This window comes from Nyctereutes procyonoides, unplaced genomic scaffold (genome assembly GCF_905146905.1).
Source record: "Nyctereutes procyonoides isolate TBG_1078 unplaced genomic scaffold, NYPRO_anot_genome, whole genome shotgun sequence".
Lineage (NCBI taxonomy): Eukaryota > Metazoa > Chordata > Mammalia > Carnivora > Canidae > Nyctereutes > Nyctereutes procyonoides.
The window spans coordinates 7,330,659-7,350,454 of NW_026575133.1; the positions used below are offsets into that span (position 1 = coordinate 7,330,659).

Here is a 19,796-nt window from a genome sequence, read left to right on the forward strand (position 1 = left end):
GAAAGCACAGTTCCCAAGACAAGCTCCTGGGAGATCCCCTCCCCTCCCCCACCAAACTGAAGTGAGGTCAGCGTTCTTGCTAACCTCTCTTTCTCATCCCTGAATGCTTTCGTAGGAGACTAGAGGAACAGGAGGCAATTTCTCTCCCCTCAGGTAACCCCATTTTACCTAGCCTGCTTTATTTATCACTGTATCTCCACTTTCTTCCTGGTAGGTGCTTCGGACTCTGTTGCTGACCCCAGCGGGTGCCCACCTAACCAATGAATCTGTGTGTGAGATTATGCAGTCTTGTTTCCGGATCTGCTTTGAAATGAGGCTCAGTGGTAGGTGCTTTAATATTGGGCCTACCATCATTCCTAGGGCCAGTATCCATGAGTATAAATAAAGGATGCTGTCTCTGAACCCCAGAGAGGTAGAAAACTCAGGACTTCTCCATCACCTACCTTGTGGAGGCATAGGGGTCTAGAAGTCTTTACTTGATTGTTGTACAGCTAGAATAGAGACCTTAGTACGTTTTGCTAGGGCAGGAACTGGGATAGATCCCTAACGGACTCAACCCAGGCACCAAATCTTCCTCCCTTGGGGTTTCTGCGATTGAGACTAGCCTGTAGCCCTTGAAAACAGATCTTTTTTTTTTTTTTTTTCGCCTGACTCAGTAGTGCCACCTAGTGGGCTAGTGAAGTTGTGGCTGCCAGGCTGAGCTGGAGCTGGTTTTAATAAGTTTGGCATAATCCTTAGTAAACAAGGTTTGGAGGGGAGTCTGCTCTGAGAAGCCTCCTGATAATAGCACAGCAAGTAATGACACCTGTGTTATTTGTTTTTTCCTGTGCAGAGTTATTGAGAAAATCCGCAGAGCACACTCTCGTAGACATGGTGCAGCTGCTCTTCACAAGGTAAACCTGCTGCTGTTTGCTTCAGCCCGGCTGCCCAGGCCTCTTGAGCCTTCCTGCTTCCACACAGCCACTTCAGGGACCTGGCCAACCCCACAGCCACTTCAGAGGCTGCTGGGAGTATGGATGGGGTAGTTCTCTGGGTCCAGGGTTACTGAACAAGGGAGGAGGAGAGAGCTGGCTTGGCCTCAGGGGGAAGCAGAGGGTTATTTGATCTAGGCTGACAGACCTTGTTTTGCTACCCAAAGTTGTGTCTGTTTCTGTGCAGGTAGCAGCTGGGAAAGGGAACCCGAGAGGAAGCCAAATTCAAGGGAGCCCAGAATAGGGTGCTGAGCTCTCTGAGGAAGGACCAAGGCTAGGGTGACTGCCTTGTTTGCCCAGACTATCCTGATTTTAGCACTGCAAGTCCTGCATCCCTGCAAACCCTTCAGTCTCTGGCAAACCAAAACTACTGGTTACCCTAGTCGAGGCCCTCGATTTAGGGTCTAGGAGGCCTTTTCATACTATGCCTAATTGCCTGTTTCCTACACCTTTTTTCAATAGACTTTGAGATGAACTGACTGAGGCAAGGGCTTTAAAGCCTCCTTAGGAAGATATTAATAATGAGGATGACTATGCATCTGTGGGAGCCATCTACAAGGGGAAATCAGTATATATTCTGCTCAATTTTGCTATGAACCTAAAATTGCTCTAAAACGTAGTCTAGTTAAAAAGTAAAAAAAAAAAAAAAAAAAAAAAAAGCTTCCTGAGGGGATTTCATTTTGCTCTCAAATCCATAAGTTATAATTCTTACTATCTACAAACTACATCTGCCCCTGGACCCTGATGCAAAGCACTGTTACTCCTCAGGCTCAGATCTACTGGTTTCAAAACTTGACCTGCCTTTAACTCCTCACTCTATGCCCAGTCTCCTGGGGTTTTGATGGACTGTGCTGTCCCCATATTGTGTCTTTCATCAATTCTTGCCAAATAAGGAAAGGAAGGAGTCAGTTTAGGATGCAAAGAGCCACACTCCAAGGGCACTTAGTCACCTTGCCTTAGTGACTGCGTTCTTTTTAAGAAAGTGTTTGTTATAAGTCCCCCCATTTCTTCCTTTGCTGAGGCTCTAAAAAAGCTGCTTCTCTTCCTAGCTTTTCCTAAGAGACAGGGCATACTCTGGCCCAGAGTATCTTTGGGCTGGAGCTGGCATGCAGAGGAGGTTTGTTATTATCCCTAATGGCAGTCTGTGGGATTCTCTGTCTTATAGGTTACCTCAGTTTAAAGAAGAACCCAAGAACTATATGGGGACCAACATGAAGAAGGTATGACCTGCTGTCCCTCATCCAAACCTTGGTCTCCCAACTTCAGTGCTATGGGGATTTTCCTGGATACCTCTGCTTAGCAAAATCATGCTTTTGTCTATGCAGTTCTGCTTGGAATCTAGAAATACCTGTAACTCCTTTAGTGAGAAATTTATTTTTTCCCCAGATACCTCTTCTTCCCCAATTTTTCCTTCCCAGCCTATCTTTGTTGACCCACCACATAAGCTGGTGAGCCAGTCCTTCATGGAAACTTGGTGAGGCCTATCAAGTTGCAATAAAAATGTATGCTGATAAAGGTGAACGTCTTACCATCCCCTCAAGGCCCAGCCTTGTCAGCAGGTAGGAGGCCCAAGGACCCTATGCCCTAAGTACCACCCTAATGCTGGATTAGACTGGGATCACACTTGCGCTAGTCTCTGTTGATGAGACAAATCAAGCCTGACTCTAGATCAGAAGATTCTCAAACTACTAGAAGAATGGTGGTCAGAAGAATGGCCTCTTTCTATCTTGAACTGAAGTCATGGACTTCACAGGCTTCTGATAAGGATCCCACTTGCAGCCGTAAGATGTTCTGCCCATGGAGATGACCCTTGGCTATTTGGTGCATGCACCTGACCTTCCCTTCTCCCTAGCTATCCATCCCCATTCCTGCCCTCTGCCCCTGTTGGCGTGTGTCTGAGTTTATTTCACTTTGTTTAAATCGTTCGTTTGCCTGTCTTTCACAGATTTCTCCATGTCTCAACAAACTGGAGCTAAGTAGTGGGGAGCAGACCAAAGCCCTGAACCAGTTAGAGAGGGTACTACTCTTTAAGAACCTCAAGGTCTCTCTCCCTCTCCCTCTCCTTTCCCCCTTTTAATTTATTTAAATGTTTTGTTGTTGTTTTTGTTGTTGTTGTTTTTAAATATGTAACATCTGGGTCCCATTTCCATTGTGCAGAGCACAACTTACCCTCCTTAGTAACACGGCATGGCTTTGGAAGAGTTGTGTGTGTTTGTAGCTTTGCAGGGTTGAGAATTTTCCTAGGTCATCTGGTTGCCTGGAGGCAGAAGGAAGATTTGAACTGGTGATATATCATGTAGAGAGCCTGGGTCCTGCTGACATCTTGTTAGGAGGTTTAATGTCTATCATTTCTAGGGGAACTGTGAGGGACCTCTAAGCAAGGCCCTTCCCCTTCTACCCTCCCTGTCTCAGAGCTGGCATATAGAGCTTAAGCACAGTTCTTGACTCTATCTGGATACCTGAACTGGGTTTGGAAGGAAAGGATTGTCCATCTAGTTGGGGTCTTTGTTTCTTAGTTAACATTAAAGGACTTATTCCAAGATTTAGGACTCTAGATGAATGGAAAGGAGCTGGATAGCCCAGGATGGGCTCTGCAGAGATGGTCTCTGTCCTTTAAAAGTTAAGATGTAGGGGAGCTTAAGGGAGGGGTTCAAGTTAAAGATTACCCCTATCCCCATATCCCTGCCTTAGAAGAAGAGGGAGAAAAGGAGGTATGGACTGTCTAGGCTATCTATCACAAGAGTGTACATTCTGGAAGATAAGAACTGTGTGTGTGTATATACCTAGCTAAATGGTCTATAGGCCTGCATTCTGTTTGCATGAATTGTGTCGGTTTTCATTTGTGTGCTTGACTTGTCTCAAGTTGCATTTCTCTATAATAGCTGCCCAGCCTTTTGCCATGATTATCGACCTAGGACCTGCCCGTTCTTTGTAAAGCTTATACTGCTGTTTGGAAATACAGAGTTATATGGATAAAGTGTTATAGGGTTCCCTGAACACCTACTGCCCACCCCCCACCTTGGAACCTTAGGGAGCCTAACTGTACTTTTTAAGGACTGAGGCATTTGTGAGAACTGGCAGCATCTTGTCTCCTACTCCAGCCAGAAAGCAGAGAATATTAATTGGAATGATCAAGTTGGAGCTAGCTTTGCAGAGGTTAGAGAAGGAAACAGGAAGGACAATCCTGGTGTAGGAAGGAATCTCAGTTCTCAATGAGTGACTGGACTCAGTGGAAGTAGGAGTCCCTGAAATTGAGAGGCTGCCTAGAGAGAAAAGGTAGCTCACAAAAGTGGATCCAGATGTTAGTACTGATTGGACTTCAGTAACAATTGTCGATTACGTTGGGGGGGGGGGATCTTGTTTTTTCTCACTGATCTCTTGAGCTTCTTGACTGTATATTTGGCTGACTCTTATTCCCATAATGTTCTTTTTACCATGAACTTCCCACAGATGACCTTTAGTGGTTACTGGAGAGAGCACCCTGGTTACTGTTTAGCCACAGTGCTCAGAGCACTTGAAGTTCCATTCTAGGCATTTTACTATTGGCATTTTGGAGATGGAGGGACAAGCATTGTAAATCCAGTGTGAAGCTGTTGCTACATTAGTAAGAGCTGGGTGCAGGGCTCATCTCTTGGACATCTTTCCTTTCTGAGTGGAGCTATTGGTAAGGAAGGAAGAATTATGTGATTTCTAAGCAAAGGATCAGTGGTTACCCATGTTCAGGAGGGCTTACGGAAGGTTGAGGAAGGAAGCCTATCCCCCAAATACTAGAAGAATTGAACAGGCCAAGGATAACATGCGTGTATTTAGCCTTTAGAGAGGGAAGAAAAATACTTCTACCCTCTTAGAGGCATTCTAATGATTCCTGGACAATTACCATTGTCTGATCCAGGAATGGTCCATCAGTCTAGGAATAGTATGATATAACTTTAGAGGGATTGGTTTCAAACCCTAACAGAAGGCATTGGGACCAGGAAAATGAAATGGGCCTAAACAAAGTAACTATGAGGTTAGGATGGAGAAAATGCATTAAAACTTATATCCCAAAATAGTTCCCACAATGGGTTTTAGAGATTTTCCTTTGCAACTAAAAGGAAGCTATAGGAGGAATAGAAATACAGCAGGAGAGAAGGAAATGGAATAGAGCACGGGTCCAAGAAATCAGTAGGCTTACCATCTGAGAATATAAAATTGCATCTAGAAAGACCCAACAGTAAGAAGGATAGGTCTCACTGATGAACCAAAATTGGGAGCAATTGAGAGCAGAACAGAAGCATGACATGACCTCCATCCTTAACTCCACAAATCAACTGGGATACCATTCCTTCCTTGAGTCTAGAAAATGAGCCTTTGACCAATCTGATGCAAAGATTTCAGAGAGCCAGGAATATGTTTAGGTTCTAGGCCCAGTTCACAAAGCAGTGGGAAAACTAAGAGTGTGACAGGGATGGAGCAGGCTCTCATAGTTGGGTAAGAACTAGAAGTAGGAGGCTGTGCTACAGGTACCTGAGCAAATACCTGGAATCTAGGACCTAGAGATCTGAAGCTTCAGGCAAAGGAGCCTCTGCCCTTACTCTTTGTGCAAGAGGGTCAGGCACCATCTACAGGACTTAGGATTGCTCAGGACCCAGGACTCAGGGAAGTAGAGTAATATGTAGCAAGCCTAAAAGTAAAATGTTTAGGAGGCTGACCTGTAAAATGGGCAGATGTAGAAGCCAGGTTAGAGGAGTAGGAATGTATTCTGATGGTATATTTTTCCAAAGGAAAAATAAAAAATAAAATAAAATCAAATAAAAGATTTTTCCTTTGGCACAGATGGAGCATATAGGCTATTTTCTAGGGACTAATAGAAATAAAAGAAGGGAGATTTCTAGGGAAAGAATATTAGTTTGAATATGAGTGCTAATGAGATATGATATTTCCAGCTGAAAATGAGAGCAGGAGGCATGAGTGATTCATCCAAGTGGAAGAAACAGAAGAGATCCCCCCGGCCCCTGCGCCATATGACCAAAGTAACATCAGGTTCAGAGTTGCCCACCTCCAATGGAACCACCTTATCCTCTAACCTCACTGGTGAGTACCCTGGGTTGCTTCCTCTGATTAGATAAAATAAACATCCTTCTTCTCTCAGGGATTTTAACATTGAAAACCAGCCAACTGAGGGGCTTTGGTCCTTCTGCTAAGAGCAAAAAGGGAAAACTCCAGGTCTGTTCAGACTGTGACCATTTAGCAATTCTGCAGTGACTTAAGGTGGTTCTCCTTCCAGAGGAACTCTGGCTACTTTAGAGACCTGCATTTGCAGAAATTAGTATGCAGTCTAGGAAATAGAACCCCTGGTGCCATGGAGGGTATGTGTTTCACACAGAGTCTCTCATCTTCAAACCTTACTTACTTTGCTTGGCAGGGGGCATGCCCTTCATTGATGTGCCCACTCCCGTCTCCTCTGCAAGTTCAGAAGCTGCCTCAACGGTGGTCAGCCCCTCTACAGACAGTGGCCTGGAGTTCTCCTCTCAGACCACCTCCAAGGAGGACCTCACTGACCTGGAGCAACCTGGCTCTCCAGGGTATAGCACAGCTACAGAGCCTGGTAGCAGTGAGCTAGGGGTTCCTGAGCAGCCTGACCCCCAGGTATGGCTTTGATTTTTAAAGGCCCTTTTCTAATCTTCTCCTGTGGGAATTGGCTTGATCCTTTGCATCCTTTGTCCAGGCCTTGGCTCAAAAGAAGGTTGAGGTGGGGGTTATTTCATATTTCCTATGTAGAAAATCCACAGCATCACTCACTGTGAGAAGTAACTCATGGGATTTATAAAGTCATGCATACAGGTAATGCTTTGCAAAAGTGAAGTAATAGCTTTGTATGGAAGGTAGTGATCATCTAAATCCCAAACCTAAGAGAGCCTCTGTTGCCTTTAGAGTTCTAGTCACTTTATGTCACTGATACCTCAGGAGGTGTTTTCTGAGTCTTTCACCATACTCTGCCCTGAGCCATCTTGCATTGATTCACAGCCCACTGATCTGGCCGTGCACCTGTAGTCCATTAGAGACACTTAGAGCATAGATATTTCAGGGGAGTAAGTCCCAAGTTCCTCTTGTTTCATCCCTCTTCCTATCCCCGGCCACTGGTCATAGCAGGAAGGAGTCCATGTGGAAAAGGCCCAGTCAGCATCTGTAGAATCCATCCCCGAAGTGTTAGAGGAGTGCACGTCTCCTGCTGACCACTCTGACTCTGCCTCTGTCCATGACATGGATTACGTCAATCCCCGGGGTGTGCGCTTTACACAGTCCTCCCAGAAAGAAGGTGAGTTCTTTCAGACAGGCTCTGTCTAGTCACCTCCCCCATCCTGCCCTCTAAGCATTCTGAACTTAGACTATCTTGGAACCAAAGTGCCTGCTAGTTCAGGTTCTAGGCCATTTTCTAATCAGGAAATGGAATCAAGCCAGAGGACTGTTGGCATGGATGGACCCCTTCTCTAGCTTATACAGAGGGACTTTGGTGGACAATAGGAAGTGAGAGGGAAGACTAGAAAGCTTGGGATTTTTAACAGAAAGTAGGGTCATCAATTCTGATCACTTTAATAAGTGAGAGTAATATTACCTCCCCAGAAAGAAAACATTTTTTTTTTTCTTGAAGAGAATCACTTACCTGAAATTGCCTTGTATAATAATACAGTGCAGCCCAGGCCAAGCTTCCAAGCTGTTTGTTTCTTAGCAATCCCACTTTACTCTTGGCCTTCCCTAGGTACAGCTTTGGTTCCCTATGGTCTTCCCTGCATCCGTGAGCTCTTCCGCTTCCTCATCTCCCTCACCAATCCACATGACCGCCACAATTCAGAAGTTATGATCCACATGGGACTGCATTTGCTGACAGTGGCTCTTGAATCTGCCCCTGTAGCCCAGTGCCAAACCCTTTTGGGCCTCATCAAAGATGAGATGTGCCGCCACTTACTCCAGGTGAGACTGAATTTTTTTTTTTAAATATATTTATTTATTTATTTATGATAGACATAGAGGCAGAGACACAAGAGGAGGGAGAAGCAGGCTCCATGCTGGGAGCCTGACACGGGACTCGATCCCGATTCTCCAGGATCGCGCCCTGGGCCAAAGGCAGGCGCTAAACTGTTGAGCCATCCAGGGATCCCTGACACTGAATTTTTAGAGGGGCTCTGAGCCCCTGGCTATTTTTCAGGGTCTCTTAAGGACCAGGGGGCACAGGAAGACTTGGCTGATTGGTGCAAAGGATATAGGATCTGGGAAGGAACCTCCTTCCCCAATTAGCCAGAGGTCTTTGTGAATAGGACTCTACTAGTTCCCTGGGGACTCTGGCAGCCATAGAGAAATATGGGAATGGCTAGATATAGAGTTCCCTTAGAACACAGGACCTTAGCGGCAACCTCATATAGTTTTGCTCTCCTGCTTTTCTGTTGGTTGAGCCATAGGTTCAGAAACCTAATGATTTAACCCTACTCTGATCTCCAGCTACTCAGTGTGGAGCGACTCAACCTTTATGCTGCTTCCCTGCGGGTATGCTTTCTGCTTTTTGAGAGCATGAGGGAACATCTCAAATTCCAATTGGAGGTGAGTTTATTGAACTTGGAGAAGAAAAAAATAAGATGTATGACATTCATTGGGGTCAGCTCTCTCATTCTGCAAGAATGGGAATTAGGGACTCCTGCAAGAGAGTGCTTTTAGCCTTCATAGTTTGGTTCATTGGCTGGCCTCTTTGGTGGAAAAATTAAAAGGAGCACTGGCTGGCTATAAAATGAGAAAAGCCAAATATGGACTGATGGAGAATCTTGCCATGAGTGGGTATGGCTTTTCTTCTCAGCAGTTCCTCTGCAGCACAGGCAGGCAAGTCCAACTGGCACTAAGTTGCAAAATGGAACTCTGAGTAGTACCAGGTCAGGCTTACATAGAGAGCACAAAGAGGGGCAATAGGCAACTTGTTTTGGATCAAGTGTGAGGTAGAGAGCCAGGTCTCCCCCAACATGGAGGCCAAAGAGGAGGATAGGATACCTTCAAGGGTTTCTTAATATATGCTTCCTGGCTGGGCTTCTTGTGTTTAATGTTTTTCCTATCTAATTTTTCTTCTCTATCTTAACTGCTTCCCCACCCAAATGGCTATTACTGGATTATTGCCAGATGTACATCAAAAAGCTCATGGAGATCATCACTGTGGAGAACCCCAAAATGCCTTATGAGATGAAAGAGATGGCACTGGAGGCCATTGTGCAGCTCTGGCACATCCCCAGTTTTGTCACTGAGCTCTATATCAACTATGATTGTGACTACTACTGTTCAAACCTCTTTGAAGACCTCACCAAGCTGCTGTCCAAGGTGCTGAGCATTATTATTAGCCTCTAGAAAGAAGGCTCTATTAAGGAAATCTCTCTGGTAGTAGTAAGCATTCTATATGCAGGGTGGGAAACACTTGAAAGATGGGGAACAGGAAGAAGAAAGGCATTTTCTCAGGATAATGTAGAAGTTATAGGAGGTTTCAGGGTTTTTGGAAAAAGATAAAGTGTAAAGTATTCTCACCTCAGGTCTACTGGGTCTGTTTATTTTCCAGAATGCCTTCCCTGTGTCTGGTCAGCTCTATACAACACACCTCCTGTCTCTTGATGCCCTGTTGACAGTGATTGATAGCACTGAGGCCCATTGCCAGGCCAAAGTCCTCAACAGTCTTACCCAGCAAGAGAAGAAAGAAGCAGCCAGATCTGGCTATGAGGCGGTGGATGGTACCCGAGAATCCAGCAATAGTGAGAGGCATTTCTTTCTTTGAGGATCCCAGAGTTCTTTTTTTTTTTTTTAAGACTGATTTTCTCTTTCTTCCTGTCTGTCTGTCTGTCTCTCTCTCTCTCTCTCTCTCTCTCTCTCTCTTTCTTTCAGCATAAGCAGGAAGGAAGGTCAGAGGGAAAGAGAGAAACAGATTCCTCACTGAACAGGGAGCCTCACACGGGGCTCGATCCCAGGACCCTGAGATCATGACCCAAGCTGAAGGCAGACACTCAACTGACTGAGCTACCCAGGTGCCCCTGAGGATCCCAGAGTTCTATGTTTATCATCTCTACTCACTGAATCCTCTCTCCTTCCCTTATATTTCTTCCTCTGGGGGCTCTCCCAATTCCAGGATTTGGTGGTTTGAATCATAGGTCAGGCAGGTTAGCAAGACTCATGGACTTGTCCTTTTCTCCTCCTCCACACTTTAGCTTGCTTATATGATGATGATGGTGATGATGATGATGATGATGATGATGATCTAATTAAAGTATAGTTAACAGGGGCACCTGGGTGGTTTAGTTGGTTAAGCATCTGAGTCTTGATTTCAGCTCAGGTCATGATCTCAGAGCCATGGGCTTGAGCCCTGCATTGGGCTCTGCATTCAACACAGAGTCTACTTGTCCCTCTCCCTTTATTCTTCCCCCTCTTCGTGTGCACACTCTCACTCTTGTGTACTGTCTCTCTCTCTAAAATAAATAAAATCTTTTAAAAAATAAAAGCATAGTTAAAATACAGTGTTACATTAGTTTCAGATATACAACATAGGAGTATTATTATTTCTTTATGGGGAGAAAAGAGAACCTAGATTACTGTTCCTGAAAGCTCCAGGCCCTACCTTTCCCCAACCCCAGTATCCGCTTCCACCCTAATTAATCTTCTCTGACATCCCTTTGAGACTGAAGTTGCAGAAGATGAGAGAATGGGAATAGGTAATCTCTATTAAGTTATAGAATCTAATGCTTGACTAACCTGGAACAGTGACTACTTATTTAGGCTTAGGTTTGTTCTGTTCAGGGCTGGTCACCTATGTGGGTCTATGTGAGACCTATCCACATCTCCTTGGCCTAGTACTCCTCTTGCAGCTCTACTTGGTTTCCTACCCCATCTTCATTTATCTTCTTCTCTCTTACCAGGTGAGAGAGCAGCCAGTGATGGGAAACCTGTAGGCATAGCCGCAGGCATCCCAGGTCTACATCTGCCAGGTGGAGGGCGGCTGCCAGCAGAACATGGGAAACCAGGATGCAGTGATCTGGAGGAAGCTGTTGACTCTGGGGGTGGGTACTGGGTGTCCATGATCCTCAGCCCCCTCAACCGGGGGGCCTGGTGGAGAGCAGAGGGAAATGGGGCACAGATACCCTAGGTAGTATGTGAGTGAACCTTGGCTGCTCACCCATTGCCCTCAAACCTGGAGAGAGGAAGTAAAACATTTGGAGCCCAAGAAGATAGGACTTCTAGGGAAGTGGAAATTTCTAAGAAAATTAGAACAAGAAACAAGAAAATTTCTTAGAACAAGAAAATTTCTTAGAACAAAATTTCTAAGACATTTCTCCTTCACTAGAGAGTATATGGCAATCTTCCAAAAGCCATTATACTGGTAAAAGAGGTCTTAAGGATTTTTCCTTTTCTTCCTCCCATCTCCCATTCCTAGCTGACAAAAAGTTTACCCGGAAGCCACCTCGATTTTCCTGTCTCCTGCCAGATCCACGGGAACTGATTGAAATTAAAAACAAAAAGAAGGTATGTAGAACTATCCCCAGAGCTTAGCCTCTGCCTGCCTCTGCCTAGGACAGAAACCCTACAAAAGAGGATAAGGAAGAGTCTAGCAGCTCGTTGAATGGTTTCCCAAGGTGAATCTTTATGTTTGTTGGGACTTCAGCAACCACCCATTCTCCTTTAAAACCCTTTACTTCTAGGCCATGTAATGAGGCATACCCTATTGTGTGCCGCTGGGCAAATGCTGCCCTATGTGAGAGCCAAGTGTTACTTGTGGTAACAAGAGCCTGGGACCTGGTATCATGTGGGTCAGTGGAGGTTATTGGTAATCTCAAGCTCTGAGGATTGGCAGTGAAAGGGAATTGACATTTATCTGGTGCCTTAATAAAGTTAAAAAAAAATGTTTTTTAAACAAAGAAAACCTTTTCTTTAAACCTTTCTTCCTCTTATGGTCAGCCTAAATGACTTTGGTTTATGTGTTCCCTTGATTGCAGGGCTGTGACTAGACATACAAAAAGTTGAGTTCTCGGGGGTCCCTGGGTGGCGCAGCGGTTTAGCGCCTGCCTTTGGCCCAGGGCGCGATCCTGGAGACCCGGGATGGAATCCCACATCGGGCTCCCGGTGCATGGAGCCTGCTTCTCCCTCTGCCTGTGTCTCTGCCTCTCTCTCTCTCTCTGTGTGACTATCATAAATAAATAAAAATTAAAAAAAAAAAAGTTGAGTTCTCAATCAGTGAGTTCACCTTGTCCTTAAAAGCTGGGAAACTGAAGAAAGTAGGGAAATCCAACCTAGGCTTATAAACAAATGCTGGAGTGACTATAAAACTGGAAAGGAGAGAACCTTCTCTAGGCTCTCTTCTACTTTTTCCTGGTCCCCAAGTTGGGGGACAGGAGCTGGCCCTGTGTATCGTGAGAACTCAGAAAATGAGTGAAAAGGAGCCTCTCAGCTAGTTGTTCTTCTTCTTCTCCTCCTCCTCCTCTTCCTTCTCCTCTTTCTTTTTCTCCTCCTCCTCCTCCTCTTCCTCCTTCTCCTTTCTTTTTTTAAGTAGGCTCCATGCCCAATGTGGGGCTTGAACTCATGACCCTAAGATCAGGAGTCACATGTTCTACCCACTGAACCAGACAGGTGCCCCTTATGGTGCAATTTTTTTTTTAATTCTGTATTTTATTTTTAAGTAATCTCTACTCCCAGTGTGTCGTTCAAACTTAAACCCTGAAATCAAGAGTTGTATGTTCTATCAACTAAGCTGGCTGGGCACCCTAATTTCTCAGTCAGTTCTAATTAGACATGAAGATTGGGGGAAGCTAGGGCCAGTATGATCCAGCCTTAGTTTTGGAGTCACTTAGAACCACAACCTCGGAGCCCCTTATGTGACCAGCTGTGCACTGTGATGGAATGCAGCCTGGCCTTGTCTGATTTAGGAGCAGAGCAGCTTGTGACACCTCTAGTATTTTTCCTCCAGCTGCTAATCACTGGCACAGAGCAGTTCAACCAGAAACCAAAGAAGGGGATCCAGTTTCTGCAGGAGAAAGGCCTCCTCACCATCCCAATGGACAACACAGAGGTAGCCCAGTGGCTCCGAGAGAACCCTCGGCTGGACAAGAAAATGATTGGAGAGTTTGTGAGTGACCGCAAAAACATTGACCTATTGGAGAGCTTTGTGAGGTGAGGAAACTGCAAGAAATGGGGGATATAGTTGGTGATCAAAGGGCAAGGCTTCTCTCCCTCAAAACAATCTCAGTCAGTTCCTGCTGGTGACCTAGGTCACACAGTCTTCCTCTTCCCATGATTTATGTCTGTTGGACCTGAAAGAGTCTCCAGCAAGATAGCTTGGGGAGCCATTCCATTCTGCAAAGGGATAGAACAGGGTTCCTGAGCACAGATAGGTTAGAGTTCCAGTGGATGAGGTTTCCAGGCAAGAATGCACTAAATGCACTGATGTGGAAAGTACTAAAATTAGGAGTTGTCAGATTCTAGTCTGTGTTAGAGATGACCACAAGATTGTTCCCCTTTGCCTTCAGCCTCCTCTGTTCCAGTATGAGAAGGTTAGAGGGACCAGAGCCCAACATTTCCAGTTTATAGATCTTTAGCTTCTTTATCCCTCTTCCTTTTCCTCTAGCACCTTCAGCTTTCAGGGTTTGCGGCTGGATGAAGCTCTTCGTCTCTACCTGGAAGCCTTTCGCTTACCTGGGGAAGCACCAGTCATCCAGAGGTTGCTGGAGGCATTCACAGAGCATTGGAGGGTGAGTTGAGTGGCAGGACTGAGCCCAGCATCCCAGGTTCATTTGACTGGAAGATTTTTATAGTTCCAACTGAAGGACCCAGCTGCTGTCTCCTAAGAAGGCTGAGAGCAACATCAGCAAGCTTTTGATAGAGAGGCCAGCTCTGTTAAGAAGTTGGCAAGAGATTGGGGACTTTCTGGCTGGTTAGCCCCCAGAAAGAAAATGTACCCAGCATTGGTCAGTGGGTTGAAAGTTAGCCCCCAGAAAGAAAATGTACCCAGCATTGGTCAGTGGCTTGGTAGTGAAGGTTTGATTGGGCAGAGAAGTGTATTGATACAGGTGGGGTCTTTGCTTTTTCAGAATTGTAATGGCTCCCCATTTGCCAATAGCGATGCCTGCTTTGCTCTGGCCTATGCTGTCATCTTACTTAATACTGACCAGCACAACCACAACGTTCGCAAACAGAATGCACCCATGACTCTAGAGGTAAATTTGGATTCCAGCCAAGAGAGAGAGGGTCCAGCACAGTTTTGGAGGTATAGATGGAAATACATGGCATTTTCAGTAGGCACAATGGACAGAGTTTGTCCAAGGGAATCAGGGAGGGCTGGCCAATACAGGAAAAGAACTGGGTTAGGGAGGTGGGCTCTTTCACTACTGTTTCCTAAACCCTATTTACCATAGACCCAGGAGTTCCTTAGGTGGGGCTTCAGCATTGACACATGGGGGGAAAAGCTTATCGGCCTGTCTCTAGGAGTTTCGCAAAAACCTAAAAGGTGTGAATGGAGGCAAGGACTTTGAGCAAGACATCCTGGAGGACATGTACCATGCCATCAAGTGAGTATTTTTGGAGCATAGTTCGGCATCTCTTTTAAGCAGAAACACACTGCTTGCTTTTCCAGATTTTAGAGTTGCATCAGACTTCAATGATTCTTATGCCCTGGATTTAGCCTTGAGACTCAGCTGGGCAGCCCCTCTTCCCATTTCTTCCTTAAAGAAGCCTGAACAGTACTGAAGCTCTAGTACTGAGCCAGGATCTAAACTTCCTTTGCTAAGTAGAATATCATGGGCCCATTTTCTGAACCCAAGGCAGCTAGGTTTTCCTGTCCAGCTCACAAAATGTATTCTGAAGCTGGTAGAAAACCCAGGATGGGCACTGGAGGGCAAAGTTTGGGTCAGAGGTCAGAGATGGGACACTTATTTTTTTATTGTAAATAAGAAAAGGTAGAAATGTTCATCCTCTAATACCCAGAAAGAATGGAGATCTCACTACAGAACTAACGGTCCCAGTTAAGAGACAGGGCTTTGAGATTATGGGGGATTATTGAGCATTTCCTTTATTTCTCCCTGATCCCATTAGTGGGTGGCTGCACTTTTGGTGACCTCTCATTGATGGATTGTTCCAATATGGGCAAAACCTGTTGTTCTAGTTTGGAACCAGTCAGGTTAACAGCAGTGTACCTACTTTCCTTTACCTCCTGACAGGAATGAGGAAATTGTGATGCCTGAAGAGCAGACAGGCTTGGTTCGGGAGAACTATGTGTGGAATGTGCTACTTCATCGAGGTGCCACCCCAGAGGGCATATTCCTTCGTGTGCCTGCTGGCAGCTATGATCTTGACCTCTTCACCATGACGTGGGGCCCCACTATTGCTGCCCTTTCTTATGTCTTCGACAAAAGCCTTGAGGAAACAATTATCCAGAAAGCCATCTCAGGCTTCAGGTAGCCCAGCTATGGCCTTGGTCTTGACCTCCTCTCACCTGTCTGGGCACAAACATGGTTGCCTCCATGCCTTTCTGATTCCTACTCATATTTTTGTTAGAATGGGTTTTCTCTGAGTTTTTAGAAGGAGGCTGAAGCTTGGAAAATCATATTCTTTTTTTAAGATTTTATTTGAGAGCACACATGAGAGAGAGAGAAAGTGTGCACACAAGTTGGGGGAGGGGGAGAGAGAGGGAGAGGAAAAAGCAGACCTCTGCCGAGCAGGGAGCCCAATGCAGGGCTGGATTCCAGGACCCTGAGATCATGACCTGAGCCTAAGGCAGATGCTTAACCAACTGAGCCACTCAGCACCCAAGGGAAAGCTCAGTCTTAAATAGATTGAAGACTAAAAGGCTTCTTCCTGGGACTGATTGGGGAAGAATCCTGGGAAAGAATCCTAAGTAAGCCTCTTCAGGGACTTGGAAGGGCTGCCTGGACTTCCAGTGACTCACTCTTATTTCTGGAATGTGACATTACAGGAAGTGCGCCATGATCTCCGCCCACTATGGCCTCAGCGATGTGTTTGACAATCTCATCATATCTCTGTGCAAATTCACAGCTCTTAGCAGTGAGGTGAGCAGGGGCAAGAACTGTGTAATTAGATTTCCAAAGTAGGACCTCTCTTAGCCATAAATCTATCCTTATCTGTGGAGCTGTTTTCCTCGGCATATTCCTTCACTCCCTCTAGACTACTGTACCACTTAGGCATTTCTGTTTCATAGCCCCTAGGATGAGAATAGTGTCCCCTCATTCAGTGGAGATGGGAGAGGAGATGTACAGTGGGAAAGGCCTTAACCAGCTTAGCCCTTCCTACCAGTATTAGAGCAGATTGTACCAGAGCAAGCAAAAGGACTCTTAGTGAACTGTAGGTAAAGGCCTAAGAAATCTCCTTTCCAGACATTCACCAAACCCTAAGCCTTTCTCATCTTCTTTTCAGTCTATTGAGAATCTGCCCAGTGTGTTTGGAAGCAACCCCAAAGCCCACATTGCAGCCAAGACAGTATTCCATTTGGCCCATCGTCATGGTGACATCCTGCGGGAGGGCTGGAAGAATATCATGGAAGCCATGCTGCAGCTCTTCCGAGCCCAACTGCTTCCCAAAGCTATGGTGGAGGTAATTCTTGTAGGAGATTAACAGACAAGGCAAAAGCTCATAAACTGTGTGCTATCTGCATATAGAACTGGTTGAGAGTAGCACTGGGCTGAAGCTTACCAGAAACACCTTAAATGTAAGACCACAGATCTTGGGCAAGAGGATAGCTGTAAAAGAAGGCCAGTAACCATATAAGCCATTGCCAGTAACCAAGAGTAGGGGGCCCAGTCAGGAGTGTGGGGCACTGAGCTATAGGAAAAAAACCCAGAGAACTTTGCATGGAAGAGCAGGAAATGCAAAGGGCATGTGGAAAGAAATTATTCTTGAGCTGATTTTCCAGGTAGAAGATTTTGTGGATCCCAATGGCAAGATCTCTCTACAGAGGGAGGAGACACCATCAAACCGGTAAGGGCAGATCAAAAGTTAAAGGCCTTGGAGAGGGAGGATCAGAACAATGGAGCTCACCAAGGCTTGAACTCTTTCTACAGAGGAGAGTCGACAGTGCTAAGCTTTGTGAGCTGGCTGACACTAAGTGGTACTGAGCAGTCTAGTGTGCGGGGCCCATCCACTGAGAACCAAGAGGCCAAAAGAGCGGCCTTGGACTGCATCAAGGTAATTGCCTCTGCCTACCCCTGATAAGCTGCTTCCCTAGGAACTGAAGAGTAGAATCATCTAGGGCTTAGGACCAGAACTGACTCCTTTTGTCCTCTTGCTCTAGCTCTTGGGAACATTCTCTTCCCTCCAGCCCTTGTCACCGACCCCCCTCTCTCTTGCATCCCCTCTAGCATTGTGACCCAGAAAAGATGATCACAGAAAGCAAGTTCCTTCAGCTGGAGTCACTGCAGGAGCTCATGAAGGTACAGAATGAAGAGGGAAGAGAGATGAAAGGACTGGCTGTGTCTGGAAGGGAAGATGGAGACAGTGGTGATTGCTTTAATTTCTGTCAGGGCACAGCCAGTGGCTGGCTTCTCCATGCTTTCCTGTTGTTGTTGTACTCTAGGCTCTGGTCTCAGTGACGCCAGATGAAGAGACATATGATGAGGAGGATGCTGCTTTCTGCCTAGAGATGCTGCTGAGGATTGTGCTGGAGAACAGGTAGAAGGCAGTCTTTAGGCAGGCCTCATACTGGGCTTGTGCCAAAGGGATGGAAGACAGGAGCCATCCTGCTGAATGGGCTTTAGGGGCAAGAAGCACATGAAGCTGTAGGCAGTGGAGAAGCTTATTCATTATACCTGCCTGCCAATGAGCCCTGTAAGGCCCAACCTGGATCAAAAAGAGAGACTTATTTCCCAGTGGCCTCCCCAACTAAAACTGTCTTCACCCTTATGTTCCTCAGGGACCGTGTGGGTTGTGTGTGGCAGACTGTCCGAGACCATCTATATCACCTGTGTGTCCAGGCACAGGATTTCTGCTTCCTTGTGGAGCGGGCAGTGGTGGGGCTGCTCCGCTTGGCCATTCGACTACTGCGAAGAGAAGAGATCAGTGGCCAGGTAAGCAGAGTACAACTGAGAAGGCAGGAAGTAGGCAGGAGACTAAAGCCATAGTGTCAGTTGTGGGCATGGCCTAAGACGAAGAGTACATTTAGTGCCCCATAGCATGAGTCCAGTGACCTGCCACAGAGTTGGAGGACTCTAACAGATGGCATTAAGAATGAGTCTAAAATGATCCTCAGGCATGAAGCTGATACCTAGCACCTCTGCAGGCTCCTGTAAATCTGCCTGGATGGCTACTGCCTTGTGGCATTCTCCGCCCTTTACCTGCTTTCCTGGTTCTCATGCTTAGGACCCTCCTGAGATCTCTTGGCTCAAGTATAAAAGACAGCCACCGTAGAACTAATAAGTGAGTTCAGCAAGGTCACAGGATATAAGATTAGCACCTCACAGGGGAGGTAGGTGGGGGATCATCTAAATGGATGATGGGCAGTAAGAAGAGCACTTATGATGAGCACTGAATATTATATGTAAGTGATGAATCACTATATTCTACTCAAACAAATACTATATGTTAACTAACTTAAATCTGAATTTTTTAAAAAAAATATGTACATGAGCCTTTATAACAATTTAACAAATTCTAGACAATGTTAGAGTCCCAGTATCTTAAAAAAATTCACATTTCCAGATACTAACACTGAACGTATAGAAAATGAAACCAACGGCACTATCATTTACAAGTGCTTCAAATGAAATGAAATACTGAGAAATACACCTAACAAACATGTATAGCATCTCTTTGCTAAAAATTCTAAAATGTGGGATGCCTGGGTGGCTCAGTGGTTGAGCATCTTCCTTTGGCTCAGGGCATGATCCTAGGGTCCAGGATCGAGTCCCGCATTGGGCTCCTTGTGGAGCCCTGTGCCTGTGTCTCTGCCTCTCTCTGTGTGTCTCTCATGAATAAATAAAATCTTTAAAATACAGTAAAAATTATAAAATGCTAATGAAAGATATCAAAGAAGATCTAAATAAATGAAGAGGCATACTATGTTCATGGATTGGAAGACTCAGGGTAGTAAAGATGTCAGTTTTCCCCCTTCATCTGTAAGTTTAATGCAATTCCCATGAAAATCCCAGCAAGGTTTTTTTTGTAGAGCTAGGCTTGTTTTAAAATTTAGATTGAAAAGCACAAGCCCTAGAATATCCAAACATCTTGAAAAAGAAAAAAGTGGGAGAAATCATTCCATCTGCTATTAAGGCTTACTATATAGCTGCAGTAATCAAGACTATCTGGTATTTGTGAAGAGACAGCCACATAAGTCAGTGGAACAGAAGAAAAAATCCAAAAATAGATCTACACAGAGATGCTCAACTAATTTTTTGGCAAAAGTGCAAAAACAATTCTGGAGGAAGGGATAGCCTTTTCAGTTGCTAGAACAATTGAAATTTGTGGGTGGGGAACAAACAAGTGAACCTTGACCTAAGCTGCATACCATATAGAAAAATTAACTCAAAATGAATCACAGATTTTTTTTTTTTAAAGAAAACTTATTTTGAGAGAGAGAATGTGTGAGTGTGTAGGGGGGAGAAGCAGAGACTATCAAGAGAGAGACTATCAAGCAGACTCCCCACTGAGCAGCAAGCCTGACACAGGGCTGGATCTCAGGATCCTGAGATCATGACTTGAGCCAAAATCAAGAGTAGATACTTAACCGACTGAGCCACCTCTGTGCCCTCAAAATGAATCATGGATTTGAATGTCCTTTAGGAAGCAACATAGAATATCTTCAGGAGCTAGGAAAACGATTCTTAGACTTAAGACCAA

General features: G+C 45.4%; 1 protein-coding gene across 8 annotated transcripts in view; it reads left to right on the forward strand.

The window, feature by feature from the left end:
* Positions 1-19,796, forward strand: part of GBF1 (golgi brefeldin A resistant guanine nucleotide exchange factor 1) — a 121,103-nt gene that overhangs the window by 93,399 nt on the left and 7,908 nt on the right. For 2 of the 8 annotated variants that reach the window (XM_055346173.1, XM_055346175.1), the window contains exons 6-30: positions 215-323; positions 833-893; positions 2,137-2,191; positions 2,917-3,012; positions 5,897-6,044; positions 6,376-6,599; positions 7,101-7,269; positions 7,711-7,922; positions 8,448-8,546; positions 9,111-9,305; positions 9,538-9,727; positions 10,883-11,023; positions 11,398-11,486; positions 12,925-13,127; positions 13,582-13,705; positions 14,045-14,170; positions 14,439-14,521; positions 15,170-15,406; positions 15,925-16,018; positions 16,383-16,559; positions 16,879-16,943; positions 17,027-17,150; positions 17,324-17,395; positions 17,539-17,633; positions 17,875-18,028. In XM_055346173.1, the coding sequence (XP_055202148.1) occupies positions 215-323; positions 833-893; positions 2,137-2,191; positions 2,917-3,012; positions 5,897-6,044; positions 6,376-6,599; positions 7,101-7,269; positions 7,711-7,922; positions 8,448-8,546; positions 9,111-9,305; positions 9,538-9,727; positions 10,883-11,023; positions 11,398-11,486; positions 12,925-13,127; positions 13,582-13,705; positions 14,045-14,170; positions 14,439-14,521; positions 15,170-15,406; positions 15,925-16,018; positions 16,383-16,559; positions 16,879-16,943; positions 17,027-17,150; positions 17,324-17,395; positions 17,539-17,633; positions 17,875-18,028 (3,342 nt within the window). The remainder of the gene's footprint in view (positions 1-214; positions 324-832; positions 894-2,136; positions 2,192-2,916; positions 3,013-5,896; positions 6,045-6,375; positions 6,600-7,100; positions 7,270-7,710; positions 7,923-8,447; positions 8,547-9,110; positions 9,306-9,537; positions 9,728-10,882; positions 11,024-11,397; positions 11,487-12,924; positions 13,128-13,581; positions 13,706-14,044; positions 14,171-14,438; positions 14,522-15,169; positions 15,407-15,924; positions 16,019-16,382; positions 16,560-16,878; positions 16,944-17,026; positions 17,151-17,323; positions 17,396-17,538; positions 17,634-17,874; positions 18,029-19,796) is intronic. The other 6 variants (XM_055346174.1, XM_055346176.1, XM_055346177.1 and 3 more) reach the window with 3 other exon arrangements.